The following is a 19,748-nucleotide window of genomic DNA, read 5'->3' as shown; positions in this document are numbered from 1 at the left end:
GGCAGGACATATTTAAAGTGATGATGGAGAAAAACCTACAACCAAGATTACTCTACCCAGCAAGGATCTCATTCAGATTTGATGGAGAAATTAAAACCTTTACAGACAAGCAAAAGCTGAGAGAGTTCAGCACCACCAAACCAGCTTTACAACAAATGCTAAAGGAAGGTCTCTAGGCAAGAAACACAAGACAAGGAAAAGACCTACAATAAGAAACCCAAAACAATTAAGAAAATGGGAATGGGAACATACATATCGATAATTACCTTAAATGTAAATGGATTAAATGCTCCCACCAAAAGACACAGACTGGCTGAACAGATACAAAAACAAGACCCATATATATGCTGTCTACAAGAAACCCACTTCAGACCTACAGACACATACAGACTGAAAGTGAGGGGATGGAAAAAGATATTCCATGCAAATGGAAACCAAAAGAAAGCTGGAGTAGCAATTCTCATATCAGACAAAATAGACTTTAAAATAAAGACTATTAAAAGAGACAAAGAAGGACACTACATAATGATCAGGGGATCGATCCAAGAAGAAGATATATGCACCCAACATAGGAGCACCTCAATACATAAGGCAAATACTAACAGCCATAAAAGGGGAAACTGACAGTAACACAATCATAGTAGGGGACTTTAACACTCCACTTTCACCAATGGACAAATCAACCAAAATGAAAATAAATAAGGAGACACAAGCTTTAAATGACACATTAAACAAGATGGACTTAATTGATATTTATAGGACATTCCATCCAAAAAGAACAGAATACACATTTTTCTCAAGTGCTCATGGAACATTCTCCAGGATAGATCATATCTTGGGTCACAAATCAAGCCTTGGTAAATTTAAGAAAATTGAAATTGTATCACGTATCTTTTCCAACCACAACGCTATGAGACTAGATATCAATTACAGGAAAAGATCTGTAAAAAAAATACAAACACATGGAGGCTAAACAATACACTACTTAATAACGAAGTGAGCACTGAAGAAATCAAAGAGTAAATCAAAAAATACCTAGAAACAAATGACAATGGAGACACAACGACCCAAAACCTATGGAATGCAGCAAAAGCAGTTCTAAGAGGGAAGTTTATAGCAATGCAATCCTACCTTAAGAAACAAGAAACATCTCAAATAAACAACCTAACCTTGCACCTAAAGCAATTAGAGAAAGAAGAACAAAAAACACCCAAAGTTAGCAGAAGGAAAGAAATCATAAAGATCAGAGCAGAAATAAATGAAAAAGAAATGAAGGAAAGAAACAATAGCAAAGATCAATAAAACTTAAAGCTGGTTCTTTGAGAAGATAAACAAAATTGATAAACCATTAGCCAGACTCATCAAGAAAAAAAGGGAGAAGACTCAAATCAATAGAATTAGAAATGAAAAAGGAGAAGTAACAACTGACACTGCAGAAATACAAAAGACTATGAGAGATTACTACAAGCAACTCTATGCCAATAAAATGGACGACCTGGAAGAAATGGACAAATTCTTAGAAATGCACAACCTGCCAAGACTGAATCAGGAAGAAATAGAAAATATGAACAGACCAATCACAAGCACTGAAACTAAAACTGTGATTAAAAATCTTCCAACAAACAAAAGCCCAGGACCAGATGGCTTCACAGGCGAATTCTATCAAACATTTAGAGAAGAGCTAAAACTTATCCTTCTCAAGCTCTTCCAAAATAGAGCAGAGGGAGGAACACTCCCAAACTCATTCTACAAGGCCACAATCACCCTGATACCAAAACCAGACAAGGATGTCACAAAGAAAGAAAACTACAGGCCAGTATCACTGATGAACATAAATGCCTAAATCCTCAACAAAATACTAGCAAACAGAATCCAACAGCACATTAAAAGGATCATACACCATGATCAAGTGGGGTTTATTCCAGGAATGCAAGGATTCCTCAATATACGCAAATCAATCAACGTGATACACCATATTAACAAACTGAAGGAGAAAAACCATATGATCATCTCAATAGATACAGAGAAAGCTTTCAACAAAATTCAACACCCATTTATGAGAAAAACCCTGCAGAAAGTAGGCATAGAGGGAAATTTCCTCAACATAATAAAGGCCATATATGACAAACCCACAGCCAACATCATCCTCAATGGTGAAAAACTGAAACCATTTCCACTAAGATCAGTAACAAGACAAGGTTGCCCACTCTCACCACTCTTATTCAACATAGTTTTCACAGTTTTAGCCACAGCAATCAGAGAAGAAAAGGAAATAAAAGGAATCCAAAGCAGAAAAGAAGAAGTAAAGCTGTCACTGTTTGCAGATGACATGATACTATACAGAGAATCCTAAAGATGCTACCAGAAAACTGCTAGAGCTAATCAATGAATTAGGTAAAGTTGCAGGATACAAAATTAATGCACAGCAATCTCTAGCATTCCTATACACTAATGAGAAAAATCTGAACGTGAAATTAAGAAAACACTCCCATTTACCATTGCAACACAAAGAATAAAATATCTAAGAATAAACCTACCTAAGGAGACAAAAGACCTGTATGCAGAAAATTATAAGACACTGATGAAAGAAATTAAAGATGATACAAATAGATGAAGAGATAGACCATGTTCTTGGATTGGAAGAATCAATATTGTGAAAATGACTCTACTACCCAAAGCAATCTACAGATTCACTGCAATCCCTAGCAAACTACTACTGGCATTTTTCACAGAACTAGAACCAAAAATTTCATAATTTGTATGGAAACACAAAAGACCCCAAATAGCTAAAGCAATCTTGAGAATGAAAAACGGAGCTGGAGGAATCAGGCTCCCTGACTTCAGACTATACTACAAAGCTACAGTAATCAAGACAGTATGGTACTGGCACAAAAACAGAAAGATAGATCAATGGAACAGGATAGAAAGCCCAGAGGTAAACCCACGCACATATGGTCACCTTATCTTTGATAAAGGAGGCAGGAATGTACAGTGGAGAAAGGACAGTCTCTTCAATAAGTGGTGCTGGGAATACTGGACAGGTACATGTAAAAGTATGAGATTAGATCACTCCCTAACACCATACACAAAAATAAGCTCAAAATGGATTAAAGACCTAAATGTAAGGCCAGAAACTATCAAACTCTTAGAGAAAAACATAGGCAGAACACTCTATGACATAAATCACAGCAAGATCCTTTTTACCCACGTCCTAGAGAAATGGAAATAAAAACAAAAATAAACAAATGGAACCTAATGGAACTTAAAAGCTTTTGCACAGCAAAGGAAACCATAAACAAGACCAAAAGACAACCATCAGAATGGGAGAAAATATTTGCAAATGAGGCAACTGACAAAGGATTAATCTCCAAAATTTACAAGCAGCTCACGCAGCTCAATAACAAAAAAACAAACAACCCAATCCAAAAATAGGCAAAAGACCTAAATAGACATTTCTCCAAAGAAGATATACAAATTGCCAACAAACACATGAAAGAATGCTCAACATCATTAATGATTAGAGAAATGCAAATCAAAACTACAATGAGATATCATCTCACACCAGTCAGAATGGCCATCATCAAAAAATCTAGAAACAATAAATGCTGGAGAAGGTATGGAGAAAAGGGAACACTCTTGCACTGCTGGTGGGAATGTGAATTGGTACAGCCACTATGGAGAACAGTATGGAGGCTCCTTAAAAAACTACAAATAGAACTACCATATGACACAGCAAATCCCACTACTAGGCATATACCCTAAGAAAACCATAATTCAAGAAGAGTCATGTACCAAAATGTTCATTGCAGCTCTATTTACAATAGCCAGGAGATGGAAGCAACCTAACTGTCCATCATTGGATGAATGGATAAAGAAGATGTGGTACATATATACAATGGAATATTACTTGGCCATAAAAAGAAGCGAAATTGAGTTATTTGTAGTGAGGTGAATGGACCTAGAGTCTGTCATACAGAGTGAAGTAAGTCAGAAAGAGAAAGACAAATATCATGTGCTAACACATATATATGGAATCTAAGAAAAAAATGTCATGAAGAAACTAGGGGTAAGACAGGAATAAAGAGAGAGACCTACTAGAGAATGGACTTGAGGATATGGGGAGGTGGAAGGGTAAGTTGTCACAAAGTGAGAGAGTGGCATGGATATATATATACTACCAAACGTAAAATAGATAGCTAGTTGGAAGCAGCCCCATAGCACAGGGAGATCAGCTCGGTGCTTTGTGACCACCTAGAGGGGTGGGATAGGGAAGGTGGGAGGGAGGGAGGGAGAGAGATGCAAGAGGGCAGAGATATGGAAACATATGTATATGTATAACTGATTCACTTTGTTATAAAGCAGAAAGTAACACACCATTGTAAAGCAATTATACTCCAATAAAAATGTAAAAAAAAAAAAGTCTACAAGTAACAAATGCTGCAGAGCGTGTGGAGAAAAGGGAACCCTCCTACAAAGTTGGGGGGAATGTAAATTGGTGCAGCCACTATGGAAAACAGTATGGAGTTTCCTCAAAAAGCTAAAAATAGAGCTGCCCGGTGCTCTGTGACCACCTAGAGGGGTGGGATAGGGAGGGTGGGACGGAGGTAGATGCTAGAGGGAAGAGATATGGGAACATATGTATATGTATAACTGATTCACTTTGTTATAAAGCAGAAATTAACACACCATTGTAAAGCAATTATACTCCAATAAAGATGTAAAAAAATTAAAAAAATAAAAATAGAGCTGCCATGTGATCCTGCAATCCCACTCCTGGGCATATATCTGGAGAAAACTGTAATTCAAAAAGAACATGCCCCTCAGTGTTCATAGCAGCACTATTCACAATAGCCAAGACATAGAAACAGCCTAAATGTCCATTGACAGATGAATGGGTAAAGAAGACGTGGTACTTTAGTTGCAGCATGCCAGGTGTTAAGATGCTGCAACTAAAGATCCCACAGACCGCAACGAAGATCCCACACACCGCAACGAAGATCCCACGTGCTGCAACTAAGACCTGGAATAATGGAATAATTCCATCTGCAGCAACATGGATGGACCTAGATATTATCATACTAATTGAAGTAAGCCAGAGAAAGACAAGTATCATATGATATCACTTATATGTGGAATCTAAAAATGTGGTACAAGTTAATTTACTTACAAAACAGACTCAGACTTCGGAAACAAACATGGTTACCAAAAGGGAAAAGTGGGGCAGGAGGGATAAATTTGCAGGTTGGGATTAACATATACACACAACTATATATAAAATAGATAATCAATAAGGATCTACCGTGTAATGCAGGGAACTCTACTCAATACTCTGTAATAACCTATATGGGAAAGATATCTGAAAAGGAATAGATATACGGGGCTTCCCTGGTGGCACAGTGGTTGAGAGTCCGCCTGCCAATGCAGGGGACACGGGTTCGAGCCCTGGTCCGGGAGGATCCCGCATGTCGCAGAGCCACTAAGCCTGTGCGCCACAGCTCCTGAGCCTGTGCTCTAGAGCCTGCGAGCCACAACTGCTGAGCCCACGTGCCGTGACTGCTGAGGCCCACGCACCTGGAGCCCGTGCTCTGCAACAAGAGAAGCCACCACAATGAGAGGCCCGCACACTGCAACAAAGAGTAGCCCCCACTCGCTGCAACTAGAGAAAGCCCACATGCAGCAACGAAGACCCAACACAGCCAAAAGTAAATAAATAAATAATTAAAAATAAACAAAAGATATATGTATAACTAAATCACTTTGCTGTCCATCTGAAACCAACAACATTGTAAATCAACTATACTCCAATATAAAAAAAATTTTTTTAAGTCACCACCTTGGGCTTTCCTGGTGGTACAGTGGTTAAGAATCTGCCTGCCAATGCAGGGGACACGGGTTCGAGCCCTGGTCTGGGAAGATCCCACACGCCACGGAGCAACAAAGCCCGTGCACCACAACTACTGAGCCCACGTGCCACAACTACTGAAGACTGTGCGCCTAGAGCCCGTGCTCAAGAGAAGCCACCGCAATGAGAAGCCTGCGAACTACAATGAAGAGTAGCCCCCGCTCGCCACAACTAGAGAAAGCCCACATGCAGGAACAAAGACCCAACCCAGCCAAAAATAAATAAATATTTAAAAAGTCACCACCTTTAGGAAATAAAAACTAAGGTTTTACCTATAAACAGTTATTTTAGAAGATTCTTTGTATTAAGCTTAAATCCCCACCCCCGACCCTTTAGAACCGTTGACTGTTCCTAGGAGGACATACATTGCTGGTTTCCTGGAAACTGAGAGGCAGGGGAGTGGGCAGTCACCCAGCCTGAGGGTGGCACAGCTGAGACCAGGCCTGGGGCTCCTGACTTTCAGCCCAGGGTCTCTTCATCTGCGGCCTTATCTTTCCTGTAACATACTGCCGTGGGCTGTCATTCTCCCTTCCCTACAGTGCCTCTTCTGTAGGACAGCCTTTCAGCCTGATGAAGACCACTATCAGAAGCCCCTTAAGTCTTTTCTCTGAGTAAAATACTCAGAGTTTGTTATTGTGCCTCATCTGACATGATTCCAGATCCTTCACTGGCTTACTTTTTTTTTTTTTTTTTGCGGTACGCGGGCCTCTCACTGTTGTGGCCTCTCCCGTCGCGGAGCACAGGCTCTGGATGCGCAGGCTCTGCGGCATATGGGATCCTCCCAGACCGGGGCACGAACCCGTATCCCCTGCATCAGCAGGCGGACTCCCAACCACTGCGCCACCAGGGAGGCCCCTGGCTTACTTTTAAAATGGAGAAAACTTAGAGGAAGTATCTCCCATAAAATCCAGTGGCCAAAATTGAGTAATGGGGATGTATTATCTCCCACCATAAGAAAAATAGTTTTAAAATTGTAATCTGTTTATTATGCTCTTTTATTTAGGATGAACATATACCACATTTCAGGATATTTTTCACCCAGAGCTCTCTGCTTATGTTTACTTGGAAAGGGTACCAAAGATAGCATAGAATCTGAAATTGACTTGGTTTGGAAATTGGTATAATATACAGAACATTTAGATTAAACAAAGACAGCTGTTATTCATACTAATGGTATAATGGTAAATATCTCAAAGGTTAGTTGTATTTTTTTTTTTTTTTTTTTTGGCTGTGCTGGGTCTGCGTTGCTGTGCATGGGCTTTGTCTAGTTGCATCGAGCTGGGGCTGCTCTTCTTTCAGGTATGCGGGCTTCTCATTGCGGTGGCTTCTCTTGTTGCGGAGCTCGGGCTCTAGGCCCGCGAGCTTCAGTAGTTGAGGCTCACGGGCTCTATAGTGCAGGCTCTAGAGTGCAGGCTCAGTTGCTTCACGGCATGTGGGATCTTCCCAGACCAGGGCTCGAACCCATGTCCCCTGCATTGGCGGGTGGATTCTTAACCACTGTGCCACCAGGGAAGCCCCAGGTCAGTTGTATTTTTGTACTGTGTTCCTATATTTGTGTTGGTATGGGTTTAATACTCTGGAAATTTTAAATTTCCAACAAAATAATTTAGGTTCCAAACTTGCCTACACATTGGAACCTCCTGGGGAGCTTAAACAAATCTGCTTGTGTCCCATTCTGGGAGATGGTGATTTAATTTTTCTGAAATAAGGCCTGAGCTTTAGGAATTCTTAAGAGATTCCCCATGTGATTTTAATATGCAAATAATTTTGAGAACCACTGCTGTAACGTGATCAGATTTAGGCAAGGGACTTAGAAAATTGTTCCTTGCCTTGTTCCCTGCTCCAGCTTGAACATTTTGGCATTGCATGAAATTTTATGATCTAATTCTCATTTGGACTTACGGATGTCATGGACCTAAGGTGTGCAGTTTTTGTTTTCTTTTTTTAAAAAAACTTGCAGTTACTATTCATGATTCCCTTTCACACTCCCTCTGTACTTTTTAACAGTTGATTTTAGATGTGAAATCCATTCGCTATCTAAATAAACTGATCACATGGATTAAAACATGAAAAGGCTTATTTTAACTGGTTAACTCAAATTCATCAATATCCACCTAAGTGTGGTAGATGTCATGCAAAAAGAAACCTTAATGAAATGTACTCTAATGTACCAGAATGAAATAGAGATTCACACTTTTTCTGGGTGAAAGAAGGCATGCACGTTCTGGGTTTAAGGTCTTGGTGCTGGGCCTTAGGTGGCAGACAGTGAAATAGAATAATTTGCATCAAAAATAGAAATTTTACCATCTGTGCTTAATTATTTTAAAAAATGATAGAATTGTTTTCAAACAAGCTGCATGTCTGACAACCTCTTGGTAGACAGAGGTTATCTGCACAATAAGTAGGAAAAAAACCACTGATTTAAAAAGATGTCCAAGTCTCAACTAAAAACCCAGAAATTTCTATTGAGTCAATTTATATTTGTTGTCAGGCTTACTTTAGAATAATAGTGTTTAGCTGTTGCTTCATCCTTTGTGATACCCAAGCCAAGCTGCAGACACCGTGCGTGGTAGAAAGAGGCCATGGCTATGCCTCTGCTGATGAATTCTGGGAGACAGTCCGTGACCTGGGCTATCATGGGGATGTCATGAGTCTCATCGTAGTCAGCAATCCTGTTACAACATCCAGTTGTGAAATTAAAAACGGTATCAGTTACAGTTTACATTTTTATAAACATGCCCAGAAACTGTCCATGTGCCCCAAGTGGTTTCTCTATTATTTCTACCAGTTTGAGAACAAAATTGTTTGCTCTGTGGTGAAGGGTAAATAGAACAGTCAACTGACACCAGAAGAAGAGGAACTAACTACAGTGGTTACTATATGGCTTCCTAGGATTATACTGGTCAGGCTTAATAACCACTAAAAAACATTAAGTTTAAAATATTACAAGAACTCTTATCACTTTGCAGATTTAAACAATGGGGAAAAAGGCATTTTTCTATCTCTTTGGGTATTTAAACATCAACCTTGAATTTGGACTTTAGTCACACAGGACCAGAAAACACATTAACAAACTTGCACATCTATGATAATGGGCAATAAAAAGTCCTTCTCTATAACCCAGATACAGCAATGGAGAACTACATGAAAACAAGTCAACTCCACGTCAGCCGTAATACTGTGGGAAATAGGAACATGGACAATGATGGAAAGTTCCACAATTTTTTAAAGAACTGTTTGAAGTCTTAGTTTTAACCATATGGGCACTAGAGGATTTGAGACATCAGAGACCACACCCTTAAGTGGCCTGCTGCCTGGAGGCCATGATGTTGGGGAGGAGAGGGTAAAAGCAATTCCTTCATCCTGCCGTGTGGATGTCTGCCTCGCACTGGGCTCGGGGCTCGGGGAACCTGTGGGCTCCGTGGGAAGGGCATGATTGAGAGGGAAATGGCAGCATGGCCTTATAGCCGTTTTAGAGGACACCCAGGTCTGTTGCATTTGTACATTGTGGGTAAATGCAGGAAAGTACATGGCCTCAGAGAAGAGAAATTTCCATATACTTTATGTTAGTGTTGGAGTCTTTTAACCATTCTCATTGTACAGTCCTCATCAAGCTATACTGCAATTGTGCAGTTATAGAACCTATGGCTAAGGGTGTAGGAAAAAAAGTTTAACATCTCTCATGTGCCAAGCTGTGTTAAACACTTTATATTCACTATTTTTTTTTAATCAAGAAGAAAATACTTCTGCAGGATTACAAAAGAACAATTGATGCCCCAAAAGTTAAACTTGTGTAAGATTACTTAGCTGGTATACAGAGCAAATGGCATTGAAGTTCTGCAGACTAACAGATGTACTATTCAATATGGTAGCCATGAGCTACGTGTGGCTATTAAAATTAAAATCCAGTGAAAATTACAAGTTCAGTCCTCAGTTGCACTGGCCACACTGCCAGTACCAATAGCCATCGTTTCCAATACTGCAGCGAGTTCTATTAAACAGACCTGGCATAGAACATCTAGTAAGAGTTTTTGTAAATACTTTTATCCAGCTTACTCACCTTTTGGAAAATGCAACACACTTTGTAAAAAATTTCATCTTACAGTAATACTCCACGAGATTCCCTTGAGCGTAGACATTTCCACACTCTGCTGCTTCCCTCAAGCAATGCAGGGCAGCCTCGTTATCCTGGTGGATGCCTTGCCCATAAAAGTACATGAGCCCAAGTGCACCCTGGGATTCCAGGTTTCCATTGCCACAAGCTTCTGAATGCCAATAAAATGCCTAGGAGAAAGCACAATTCCCTAGTACTCACAAGGTGGATTATAAAGGGAATATCTCTATAAGACAGTACTATTAATTCATCTCTAGGACATTGTTCTAACCCCCTGAACGTATGTCAGGCTAGCACCAACTTCGCATGCCTGAGAGAGGGTGCTGAGGGGAGCCCACCTGTTGTCTGCCCAGAGTACAGGCGAGGTCACTGGCTCAAGCTCAGCTGTTCAGGTTTCAGGATTTTCAGATTTTCCAGAGGAAGGACCAAGAAGGTGGGAAATAGGAACCAAGCGTCTGAAAGGCTTTGTAATGAGGCACAGCAAGGAGAGGAGAGCAGCTGATGTTGTGAGATTGCGGCCATCTCTCAGATCCTCTTGGAGCTCCAACGGGATCAAAGAAAACCAAGGATAAAAACCTGCATGTGGTCCAAGCACGTTTGCTCAGTACTCAGCTACAGTGAATCTGAGTTAGTTCAAACCGATTTCCAAGTAGCTGCTCAGTTATCTGACAAGGATCTTGGGGGTTACGTGCCTCCTACAAGTTTGCCCTTAACGCCTCATTTCCTTCTCCCTATAAGATTTCTTGGAAAGGGTTTCCATCATTGGTGATTAAAGAGGTTGTACTGACTCTCCCTCCTCTTTTACCTTTTATGGTAGAATATTTTGTATGTGTGCTTTTTATAGCATACAAAGTGCTCACATCCGTGGTCTCCTTTGGAAGAGGCAGGGAAGGCAGCATTCATAGTTGAGGAAGGGTGAAATGAGCCTGGAGATCCTAAAATGTAAGCTTTCTTTACACTGAAAGAAATATAAGAGATATTCAAGACTACATACTTACTCCTCACCAAATATTAATCTACACAGGATGCCAGGATTTAAACAAATCACTGTTACCTTCTCTAACTCTCTGGGTTCCTTTGTTGAGTAATACAATCCTAGGATACTTTGAGCCTTCACACTAGCTTTTGGATTTCCATTGTCTGCAGCAAAAAGCCACAGACTAGAAGAGAAGGGCAAGGCAAGTTATTCTTTGTTTAAAGCATTTGATTAAAACAAAGATCTTTTTCTCAGGTCAGATTACCTTTCAGCTTCCTCGTCTGATTGTTTAACACCTTTTCCTTCGTAATAAGCTCTGCCAAGGTTATAAGCTGCTGCAAATTGTAAGTGTCTTGCTTTGGGACACGGAGAATCAATAATTTTCTTCATATATTCCACTCCTTTTTCCTTCCACAAAGGAAAAGAACAAAACAGAAAGTCCTAGTTTTCTCCCAATAATGCTGTAAAGCGTTCATCCTCCGACATGAGGTAGAATGTCATGAGTTTATACCTAATAGGTATGGTTGTCCTGGACTCTGCAGGGCTAGAAATAAGTAAAAGTCCATCTCCTGGGTCAGCGTTCCCAGGAGCTCTGGGATATAAAGCATTCCCTTCATTTTATAGCTTCCACATTTGCATTACATCTCAATATGGTTTCCTTCTTCTCTCCTCATAGCCCTTATTCTGAATCGGCACAGTTCTTAGAACTTAAAGTGTAAGAATAGCCAGTAACTTCCACATTTTTAATCCTTACAGGACACGTGTGAGCCCCAAACTCTGTCTTCTCTCTTCAAGCACACTTTCCCTAGCTGTGCTCAGTGATAAATTTACGTCTACTACACTCATCTTCATATGACATCTGCATAGTCACAAAACACAGAAGACATTCTAACCACCAACAAAAGCTTTCCTCCCTCCAAAAACCCAGACACAAACTGTTTACTAGACTATGTTCCTCTTGTCCAACGCAGAGCAAGCTAAAATGCTGAGCCCACGAGGTTTGCAGCAAAGAGGGTTTACAAGGCATCCAAGTAGGAGATGGGAGAACAAATCTCAAATCCGCCTCCCCAAAGGCAAGGAGCTCGGGGTATTTATAGGATAAAGAAGAAAGCAGCTGGGCAGTTGGAGGTGTGGGGAGCGTGGAGAAAGGCGATTGGAAAAAGGCGCAGGAATCTCTGCTCTGCACAGGTGTAACTAAGCTATAGGCCTCTGCACATTCAAAAAGTCACTAAGCAACAGACACGCACGCCCAGTTGAAGGGTCGGTGGTTCTCTCCAGTCTTAACCAGCTCAGCTCAAACTAGACACAGCTGATTCCAAGTTCCTAGAAAACAACCCGGGCAAACATCTTGTTTAGGCTACATGCTGCTTGGAGCACATGAGTCTTAAAAAACCACCTTGATTAGTGAAGGCAGGTGAAGTGGATTTGACCCACGGTTTCAGTCCCCCCTTGCTTTTTGATCATTCCTCAACTCTTGAGGAAAAAGGGTGAGGACAGCTCTGGCTAATTCCTGCTGAAAAGGGGCATAGGCCTAACAGGGGCTTGAGGAATCAAACTATTTAGCACCCATTTGAGAATATTCTCTTGTTCCTGGTTTCAAGTTAACATTTTGATCCCAAACAAATACCACTTATGCGCCAGCTGTCAAGGCATTCATAGGCCCAAGATTGGTAATAAAAACTGTAGACAAATAGGTACGGGGTGGGGCAAATATGTACACTGTGAGGGCATACAGAATGCCAGACATGCGAACATTTCGACTCTCATTTTTAGGGATTTTACCTAGGACACTGGCGAGCCAGGGATCGGGGTCTTACTTTTTTACGAATTGGAGTGTGTTGATGATTATCACCTTTGACTGAAACACTTAGATAGTATCGAAGGAACATAGGCTGGGAGAATTAAGTGTGGTTTCTACAATATCCTCACCAAATAGAACCGTGACAAGGGTAGGTGCCAGGGATTTTTGTTTTTGGTTTTTTATTCTGAGGACATGAGGAGACCAAATTTTGGCTTATTCAAGAAAAAAACGTGACAGGACATTTTGTTGATTAGCCTAATTTGATATGTTCACACCTGAAGTCACAGTGAAGTTAGGGATGGTCAAAAATTAACGACAGGCACAACCAAGGGGTCAGCATGATCAAATACAGAAGGTTTTAGATGACATATCCAAAAGCTAGAGAAATTACCTACTTTTGCCAAAGATTGAAAAATCCTAATCACTGAATTGTCCAAGCCTGGGAGGTTAGAAACAAAGAGAAGGCAGAACAAAAGAAAATAATCAATCTGGTTACTAGCAAATTATTTAAACTGCTTTCTAAATTTTACTTTTCAAAGCCACCACCGCAGCAATCCCACTCACCTTAATTTCTTTCCCGTGGCTTTTTTCTGGGGGTTTGCTCGCCCACTCGGGAAAGTCAGCGTCAGGGTTGGAACCACCGTGGTATTCCTCCTGCAATGTGCTTTCCCTTTCTCAGTGCATTCCTCATAAGGTCCCAACTGGCGAAGATGGAGCTGGTCTTCAGGATGTTTATCCTCCATGATTTCAGTATAGATGTTCATTGTCTCCTTTAAGAGCTTCCTAAATGGGTTTTGCTATGAGTCCAAAGTTGGGGACCCAAATACAGCAGAACCCAGCCATTCCCAGAAATTCCTGCAATTATCTCTTGGTGGGAGCTGCAGCCCTAGCTAGAGCTTCCCTTCCATTAGAGGGCAAGTCTCTCTGTCCTTGTGAGTTCAAAACCCAAATATTTAACAGAGGGATTGAGAACTCTGCTTTTTCTTGGATACCTGATAGACCTGTTCAACCAAAAACGTTGAAATCAAAACCATATTCTGAAAAAAAAAACAGAAAAACCCATATTCTGGTCTCAGGTGTCCCTTGTTTTACTGGTAATAAGTATCAACTATGTCCTGGAGCAGCACTCCCTCATTTAGTTGAGGGCCCCTCAAATCTCTTGCCAGGATGTCTCCAAACATCGCGGGTAAAGTTCTAAATCCCTGAGGAATTAACTGTCCAGCAGTATTGTTGTTTAATTCTTAGTACCTAGATCTTCCCATTTGAAAGCAAACAATTCTTGGGATTTAAAACAAGGATATGCAAGAAAAGGCATCTTTCAACTCTAATACAGTAAACCAACAATGTCTGGACAGATTAGTGAGCAGAGTATATGGGTTAGGGACTACTGGATTAGTCTCTTTTACAATCTAATCGTTCTTAAATCGTGTACAAGCTGACCTAAGGTGGTGCCCTAAGCTGTATAGGCCGAGCTCTTTGCTATTCCCAGCCTCCCGTCTGCCCAGGTCTTTGGACTCCTCTTTGCAAATCTCTTCTGGAACAGTTGCAGGCTGTTCTTTTGGGGATTGGAGTAACAGAGCCTGCAATGCGCAAGCCTGCTCTGGTGGTACTTTAATGTCTGTCCACTCAGGGGCAAAGGTAACACTGATATTTAGTTAGTAAATCTCGTCTCAGAAGCGGAATGGGGCATTCAGGCATGTATACAAAGCTATGCTTCAGAGGCGTTTTCCCCATCTGACAGTTTAGCAGCTGGAAAAAAAAAAGGCATTTTCAAGGTTTCTTTGGACACCCCAGTTACTAACAGTTTTAGAAGGAAGCTTAGAAAGCCAGGTATTTAAAACTGAGTAAATGGCCCAATATCTATCAAAATCCACGTTAATTTCCTACGGTCATAGTCATCCAGGGCTCTGCTTGGGAGATGATGGACTTCACAAGATTTAAAGGAACCCCTAGGGCCTGTCATTCTTGGTCACTGTCTTTCTCAGCTCCGGCATCTGATGTGCCAGCTGTTTACCTTCAAGAGTCTTACTTAGGATGGGACCCTCTTTTCCAGTGTCCCTCCTGTTTGCAATATGCACACCGGTGGGGTCCCGCTATCGGGTGCCCGTTGGAGTGGAAGCTTTTGCCGAGTCCCTTGTGGGAGTCCTTGATTCCAGCCAGCTCTTCCCGGTGTTAAGGTAGCCACCCGCAGAGCAGCCTCTTTCATTCTCCATTGTTCCCTTTTCTCCTGAACCTGGTCTCTGCTATTAGAAACTTTGAAGGCAGTTTCAACAAGTCAAGACATAGGCATTCCTAAAGGCCCTTCCATCTTTTGCAGTTTCTTCTGTATACTGGATGCACTCTGACCAAAAAATGGTCACTCTGACTTTTATAAGTTCTCTCTGTATGTTGCCTATAGGCTTTAAAGACCCTTTCTGGAAATTCTGAAGGATCCTCACTTGGTTTCTGTATTACCTCCTGTACTTTATTAAGGCTTGTTTTGGCATCCCTCTTCTCAATCCTGCAAGAATGAAATCTCAATAATTCGGGCCTGTCTCCAGCATTCACATCCCCATCAGGATCTGCTTTTGGCGCAGCCCCGCATGCAGCAGCCCTCACCGGGTTGCCAGGGGTTTCTGCACGAAGCAGATCTGCCTCCTCTCGAGCTTTATCCAGCACCATCCTATGCTCTTCTGAAGTGAGGAGGGTATTTAATAAATTTTGGACATCTGCCCAGGTTAGGTTGTGGGTTGAAAAAAAAAAACAATCAATGAAGGTTTTCCATTCTCGAGTCATCTCTATAAGTTGGCATATTGTTCTTCCAATTAAATAAATCCCAAGCGGACAGGGAAGTGGACCCAGATCCATCCCATCAGCTGCCCAGTCTCAGCATTCACAGCCCCAGTGGGGACTTGCCTTAAGGGATATTTGCCTACCCGCATTTGGGTAGCGCCCTGGCCAAGCTGCACACCCTGGCAGGTAATAAGAGGGGAGGCCATTCCTGTTTCTCAACCCTCAGAGACTGGGGTGGGGGGAGGGCACAGGGGCCCGAGAGCCTGAGGCTCAAATGCTGACAGTGAAGGAGCGGCAGCGCCACCCTGTAAGGGTGGAGGAGGAGCATCCGAGCGTCCACTCAGTCCACAGCAAGCCACCCTCCTTTTCATTAGAATCCAGCAAAACAGGTGTCTTTGCTTTTCCTTCCTGTTGGACCATTACCTTACATCTACTCTACGCAGGTTTATTCTGATACAACAACATAAGAGACTGTACATAAGGTATTTCATCCCATTTTTAATCCTGTTTACAAAATAAACCTACTTGCAAAGTTTTATTGTAATTTAAGGATCCATTTTCAGGCCATTGTGCTCCAGTGTCTAGAGGATATTATGGTCATTTAGTGTTACAAAAAATAACCATCTTTTATTTTTCCATGGATTCATAACTGAAAGTCTCCCAGTTTTGGAGAATGTAGCCTAGAGGGCTGCAAGAGGGAACTGAATTAACATTGCCCATTTTGAAGGGGCTTTGTTCCCAGGTGGGTGCAGCAACAAAATCTAAGGGTCCTTGCTACAGTCACCAAGAAGCTCAACCCCTGGTAGCCAATTCCTAACAATTAAGACAATCAGACATAGATAGACATGGACAAACAAGAGCAAAACAAAACTAAAAACCAGAGCCCTGGGCCTTTAACTCAGGTACAGAGTACCTCAGCAGCTATAACCTTTTATATTGTCTGCCAAAATCCCATCAGGTGGGCCTCTGACCCATGATCCTTCAGGGTTCCCAAGATAATCTAGGCACAGGTGCACTTCTTTAACGAGGTTTACCCTAAAAACATCTTCCAAATCCAAAAGCCCAAAACCCCAAAAATGTTACTGAAAGTCGGGTCCACCTGCTCGCCACTCAAACGTCAATATTCGAGAGGCAAGGCTAGTGGAGAGTTTGCTTTATTTCTGAGGCCAGCAGCGGGGAGAATGGTGGACTTACGTTCAGAGACTGACCCCTCACTGACACATCAGTGGGAAAGCACTTTAAAAGGGGAGTTTCAGGGGTGTTTAGGCGGAGGGAGGGGCTACATGCAGAAACAGCCCAGTCAGCTCCAGACAGTCACCTGGAAATTGGTCACGTGGTGGTCTGGTCGGCGTCATCTTCATTGTTTTAAGTATAGTTAGTCTTCAGTGCCAGGGTCGGTTTGTTCCCATTTCTTTGAGGCCAGTTCTCAGAACTGTGGCAGCTTATGTCATGGCTACAGCCTGGTCATCATGTAGTTAATTTCCTTCACTTAGTGGGGGTTTCAGTATCTATAAAGCAGCTCCCAGGATACAGCCCAGAGTATTATCTGTAGCCCTTGAGAAGGGACTCATGGTCCCTGACTTCACTCAGTGACTCAACTATTATTTCTTGGTCTTGTTTTCCTTCGCTTCTGTACCTGCTCACTTCTCTGGATTTATTCTTTGACTAAAGGCAGGCAGAGGACATGGAGGGGAAGCACCATAGGGTCCTGCTCCATTGCCTCTCTTTGCTACAAGATGAAACTAAGCATGGAAGGTCAGCAGTGCCTCCCTGAAAACCCAGGGTCAGTCTGGGAACGGACACGCCAGGGAGCTGCTCGGGCTGGTCCACAGGTCCTCAGTGCCTGTAAGGGGCCGACGAACCATGGGCCAAAGGTTCACCCGGACTCACCTCGTGGCTGGCTCACCACATGTGTTACCCAACCAGATCTGTCTTGCCAGACGCACAGCAAGCCGAACACGGAGACACCGAGGTTTGCAGCAACAAGAGGCAGCCAAACCAGAAGACGGGAGAACAAATCTCACACCAGCCTCCCAGCAGGCAGGCAGCTCGGGGTATTTATGGGATAAGGAATAAAACAGCAGGGCGGTCCGAGGCATGGGGAGCGTGCGGGGCATGGGGAAAGGTGATTGTGAAAAGATGTGGGAATTGGCGGGTAATCTTCTCTCTGCGCAGGTGTAACTAAGATGCAGGCCTCTGCACGTTCAAAACGTCATGAAGCAATGGACGCCTGTGGATGCCCAGCTGGAGAGTCGATGGTCCTATCTAGTCTTAACCAGCTCAGCTCAAACTAGATACCACTGGCTCCAAGTTCCCAGAAAACAACTCAGGCAAACATCTTATTGTTTATGCAAGTGCAGCTTGGAGGACACATGAGTCTTAAAACGACTTTGATTAGTGAAGGCAGGTGAAGTAGATTTAACCCACAGTTTCAAAACCTTCAAAAATCACTCCAAAGAAGAAAATAATATTTGACAGTCAAGTACATTTGTATACACTGCATTCTAACTTTTACTCCTCACTAGTCTCTCAAAGTGCTATTGCTGACTAAACAACACAGTAATAGATGAGAAAATAAAGGTGTTTTACTGAGTCCCAGATCATGTGGATTTACTTCTGTGAGTGTGTGAGGTAGGTGTCTACCATTTTTTTCCCCAACTGGTTAGTAAGAGAGAACTTCCAGTATAATGGTAGTAGAGTGAAGTGTTCGTGTAAATCCTCCCACAGATAGCAGTGATTAAATCAGGACCAAACATAAAGAACAACTTTCTAAAGGCACTGGGAGGGGCTTCCCTGGTGGCACAGTTGTTAAGAATCCGCCTGCCAAGGCAGGGGACACGGGTTTGAGCCCTGGTCCGGGAAGATTCCACATGCCGCGGAGCAACTAAGTCCATGCGCCACAACTACTGAGCCGGTGCCCAAGAGCCTGTGAGCCACAACTACTGAAGCCCGCGCGCCTAGAGCCCATGCTCCGCAACAAGAGAAGCCACCACAATGAGAAGCCTGCGCACTGCACCAAAGAGTAGCCCCCGCTCTCCACAACTAGAGAAAGCCTACACGCAGCAACAAAGACCCAATGCAGCCAAAACCAAATTAATTAATTAATTAATTTTTTTAAAAAGTTCTTAAAGGCACTGGGAAGTTTATCAAAGCAAACACAACTGGAAGAGGAATGACTCTTGAAAACTGCAACTGAAAGGGATCATTGAAGTTCAATGAACCCCAGACAGGATAAACAAAAACCCTCTCCTAGGCATGCATCATAGTCAAACTGCTGAAATCCATAGAAATCCTGCAAGCAGCCAGAGAAAAAGGACACATTATATACAGGGAACATAATACAATCAGAGACTGACTTCTTGTGAGAAGCTAGAAGATTTTACAATGGCATTTTTAAAGTGAGGAAAGAAAAAACCAGCAAAACAATTCATCAAAAATGAAGGCAGACTGAAGACATTTTCAGGTAATTAAAATTGGAGATAACTCATCACCTGCACACTTACAAGAAATGCTCTTTAAAGGAAGTTCTTCAGGTTGAACGGAAAAGGAATATGGTGCCAGATGGCAATGCAGATTGATAGGGAGGAATGAAAAGCCCCAGAAATGGTAAATATGTACAAATATAAAAGGATACCCAGGCACATATATACATACCTGTGTATTTATTTTTTCCTTTCAATTTCTTTCAAAAGATATATGACTAAAGCAAACATAATGCGGTTTTGTATCAATATTTTGGGGTTTATAACATGTAAATTTCAAGACCTTTCAAACCTACCACACAAAGCATATTTGGTTCAACCAGACTCTGGACCAAATTACTGTCAAGAACTCGGTAAATTAATAAAATGATAAACATTAAAAGAATTTGCTCTTTGCCCCTTTACCTTGGGTTAACTGAACAGACCTACAGAGAACATCTTCTTTTTTGCTCCTCTGGCCTCCATATGTAATTACATTCAAGCCATTGTATTTTGGAGTTGCCATATGCCAACCCATCGAATCTACCAATTTTCCTGGTCTTTCTACACCTTTGTGTTCTTCCCACATCAGCTTATTCTGTATCTGTCACCGTACTCATTCCTTTGTCCCTCTTTCCCTCCATGACACTCACTCATGTGGCAGATATCTTATTTCTCCAGCTACTCTGCTGTACTTAAACCACTGAACATGGCTGAAGAAA

At 42.0% G+C, this 19,748-nt stretch overlaps 1 protein-coding gene across 3 annotated transcripts in view; it reads right to left on the bottom strand.

The window, feature by feature from the left end:
* LRP2BP (LRP2 binding protein) overlaps window positions 1-19,748 on the bottom strand; it is a gene marked incomplete at both ends in the record, with an annotated part of 36,950 nt that overhangs the window by 9,332 nt on the left and 7,870 nt on the right. For 2 of the 3 annotated variants that reach the window (XM_079726746.1, XM_079726744.1), the window contains 4 exons: window positions 8,400-8,574; window positions 9,963-10,186; window positions 11,071-11,176; window positions 11,258-11,400. In XM_079726746.1, the coding sequence (XP_079582872.1) occupies window positions 8,400-8,574; window positions 9,963-10,186; window positions 11,071-11,176; window positions 11,258-11,400 (648 nt within the window). The remainder of the gene's footprint in view (window positions 1-8,399; window positions 8,575-9,962; window positions 10,187-11,070; window positions 11,177-11,257; window positions 11,401-19,748) is intronic. The other variant, XM_079726745.1, reaches the window with a different exon arrangement.

Source organism: Hyperoodon ampullatus (genome assembly GCF_949752795.1).
Source record: "Hyperoodon ampullatus genome assembly, chromosome: 20".
NCBI lineage: Eukaryota > Metazoa > Chordata > Mammalia > Artiodactyla > Ziphiidae > Hyperoodon > Hyperoodon ampullatus.
This window is presented reverse-complemented; position numbering and strand designations above follow the sequence as displayed.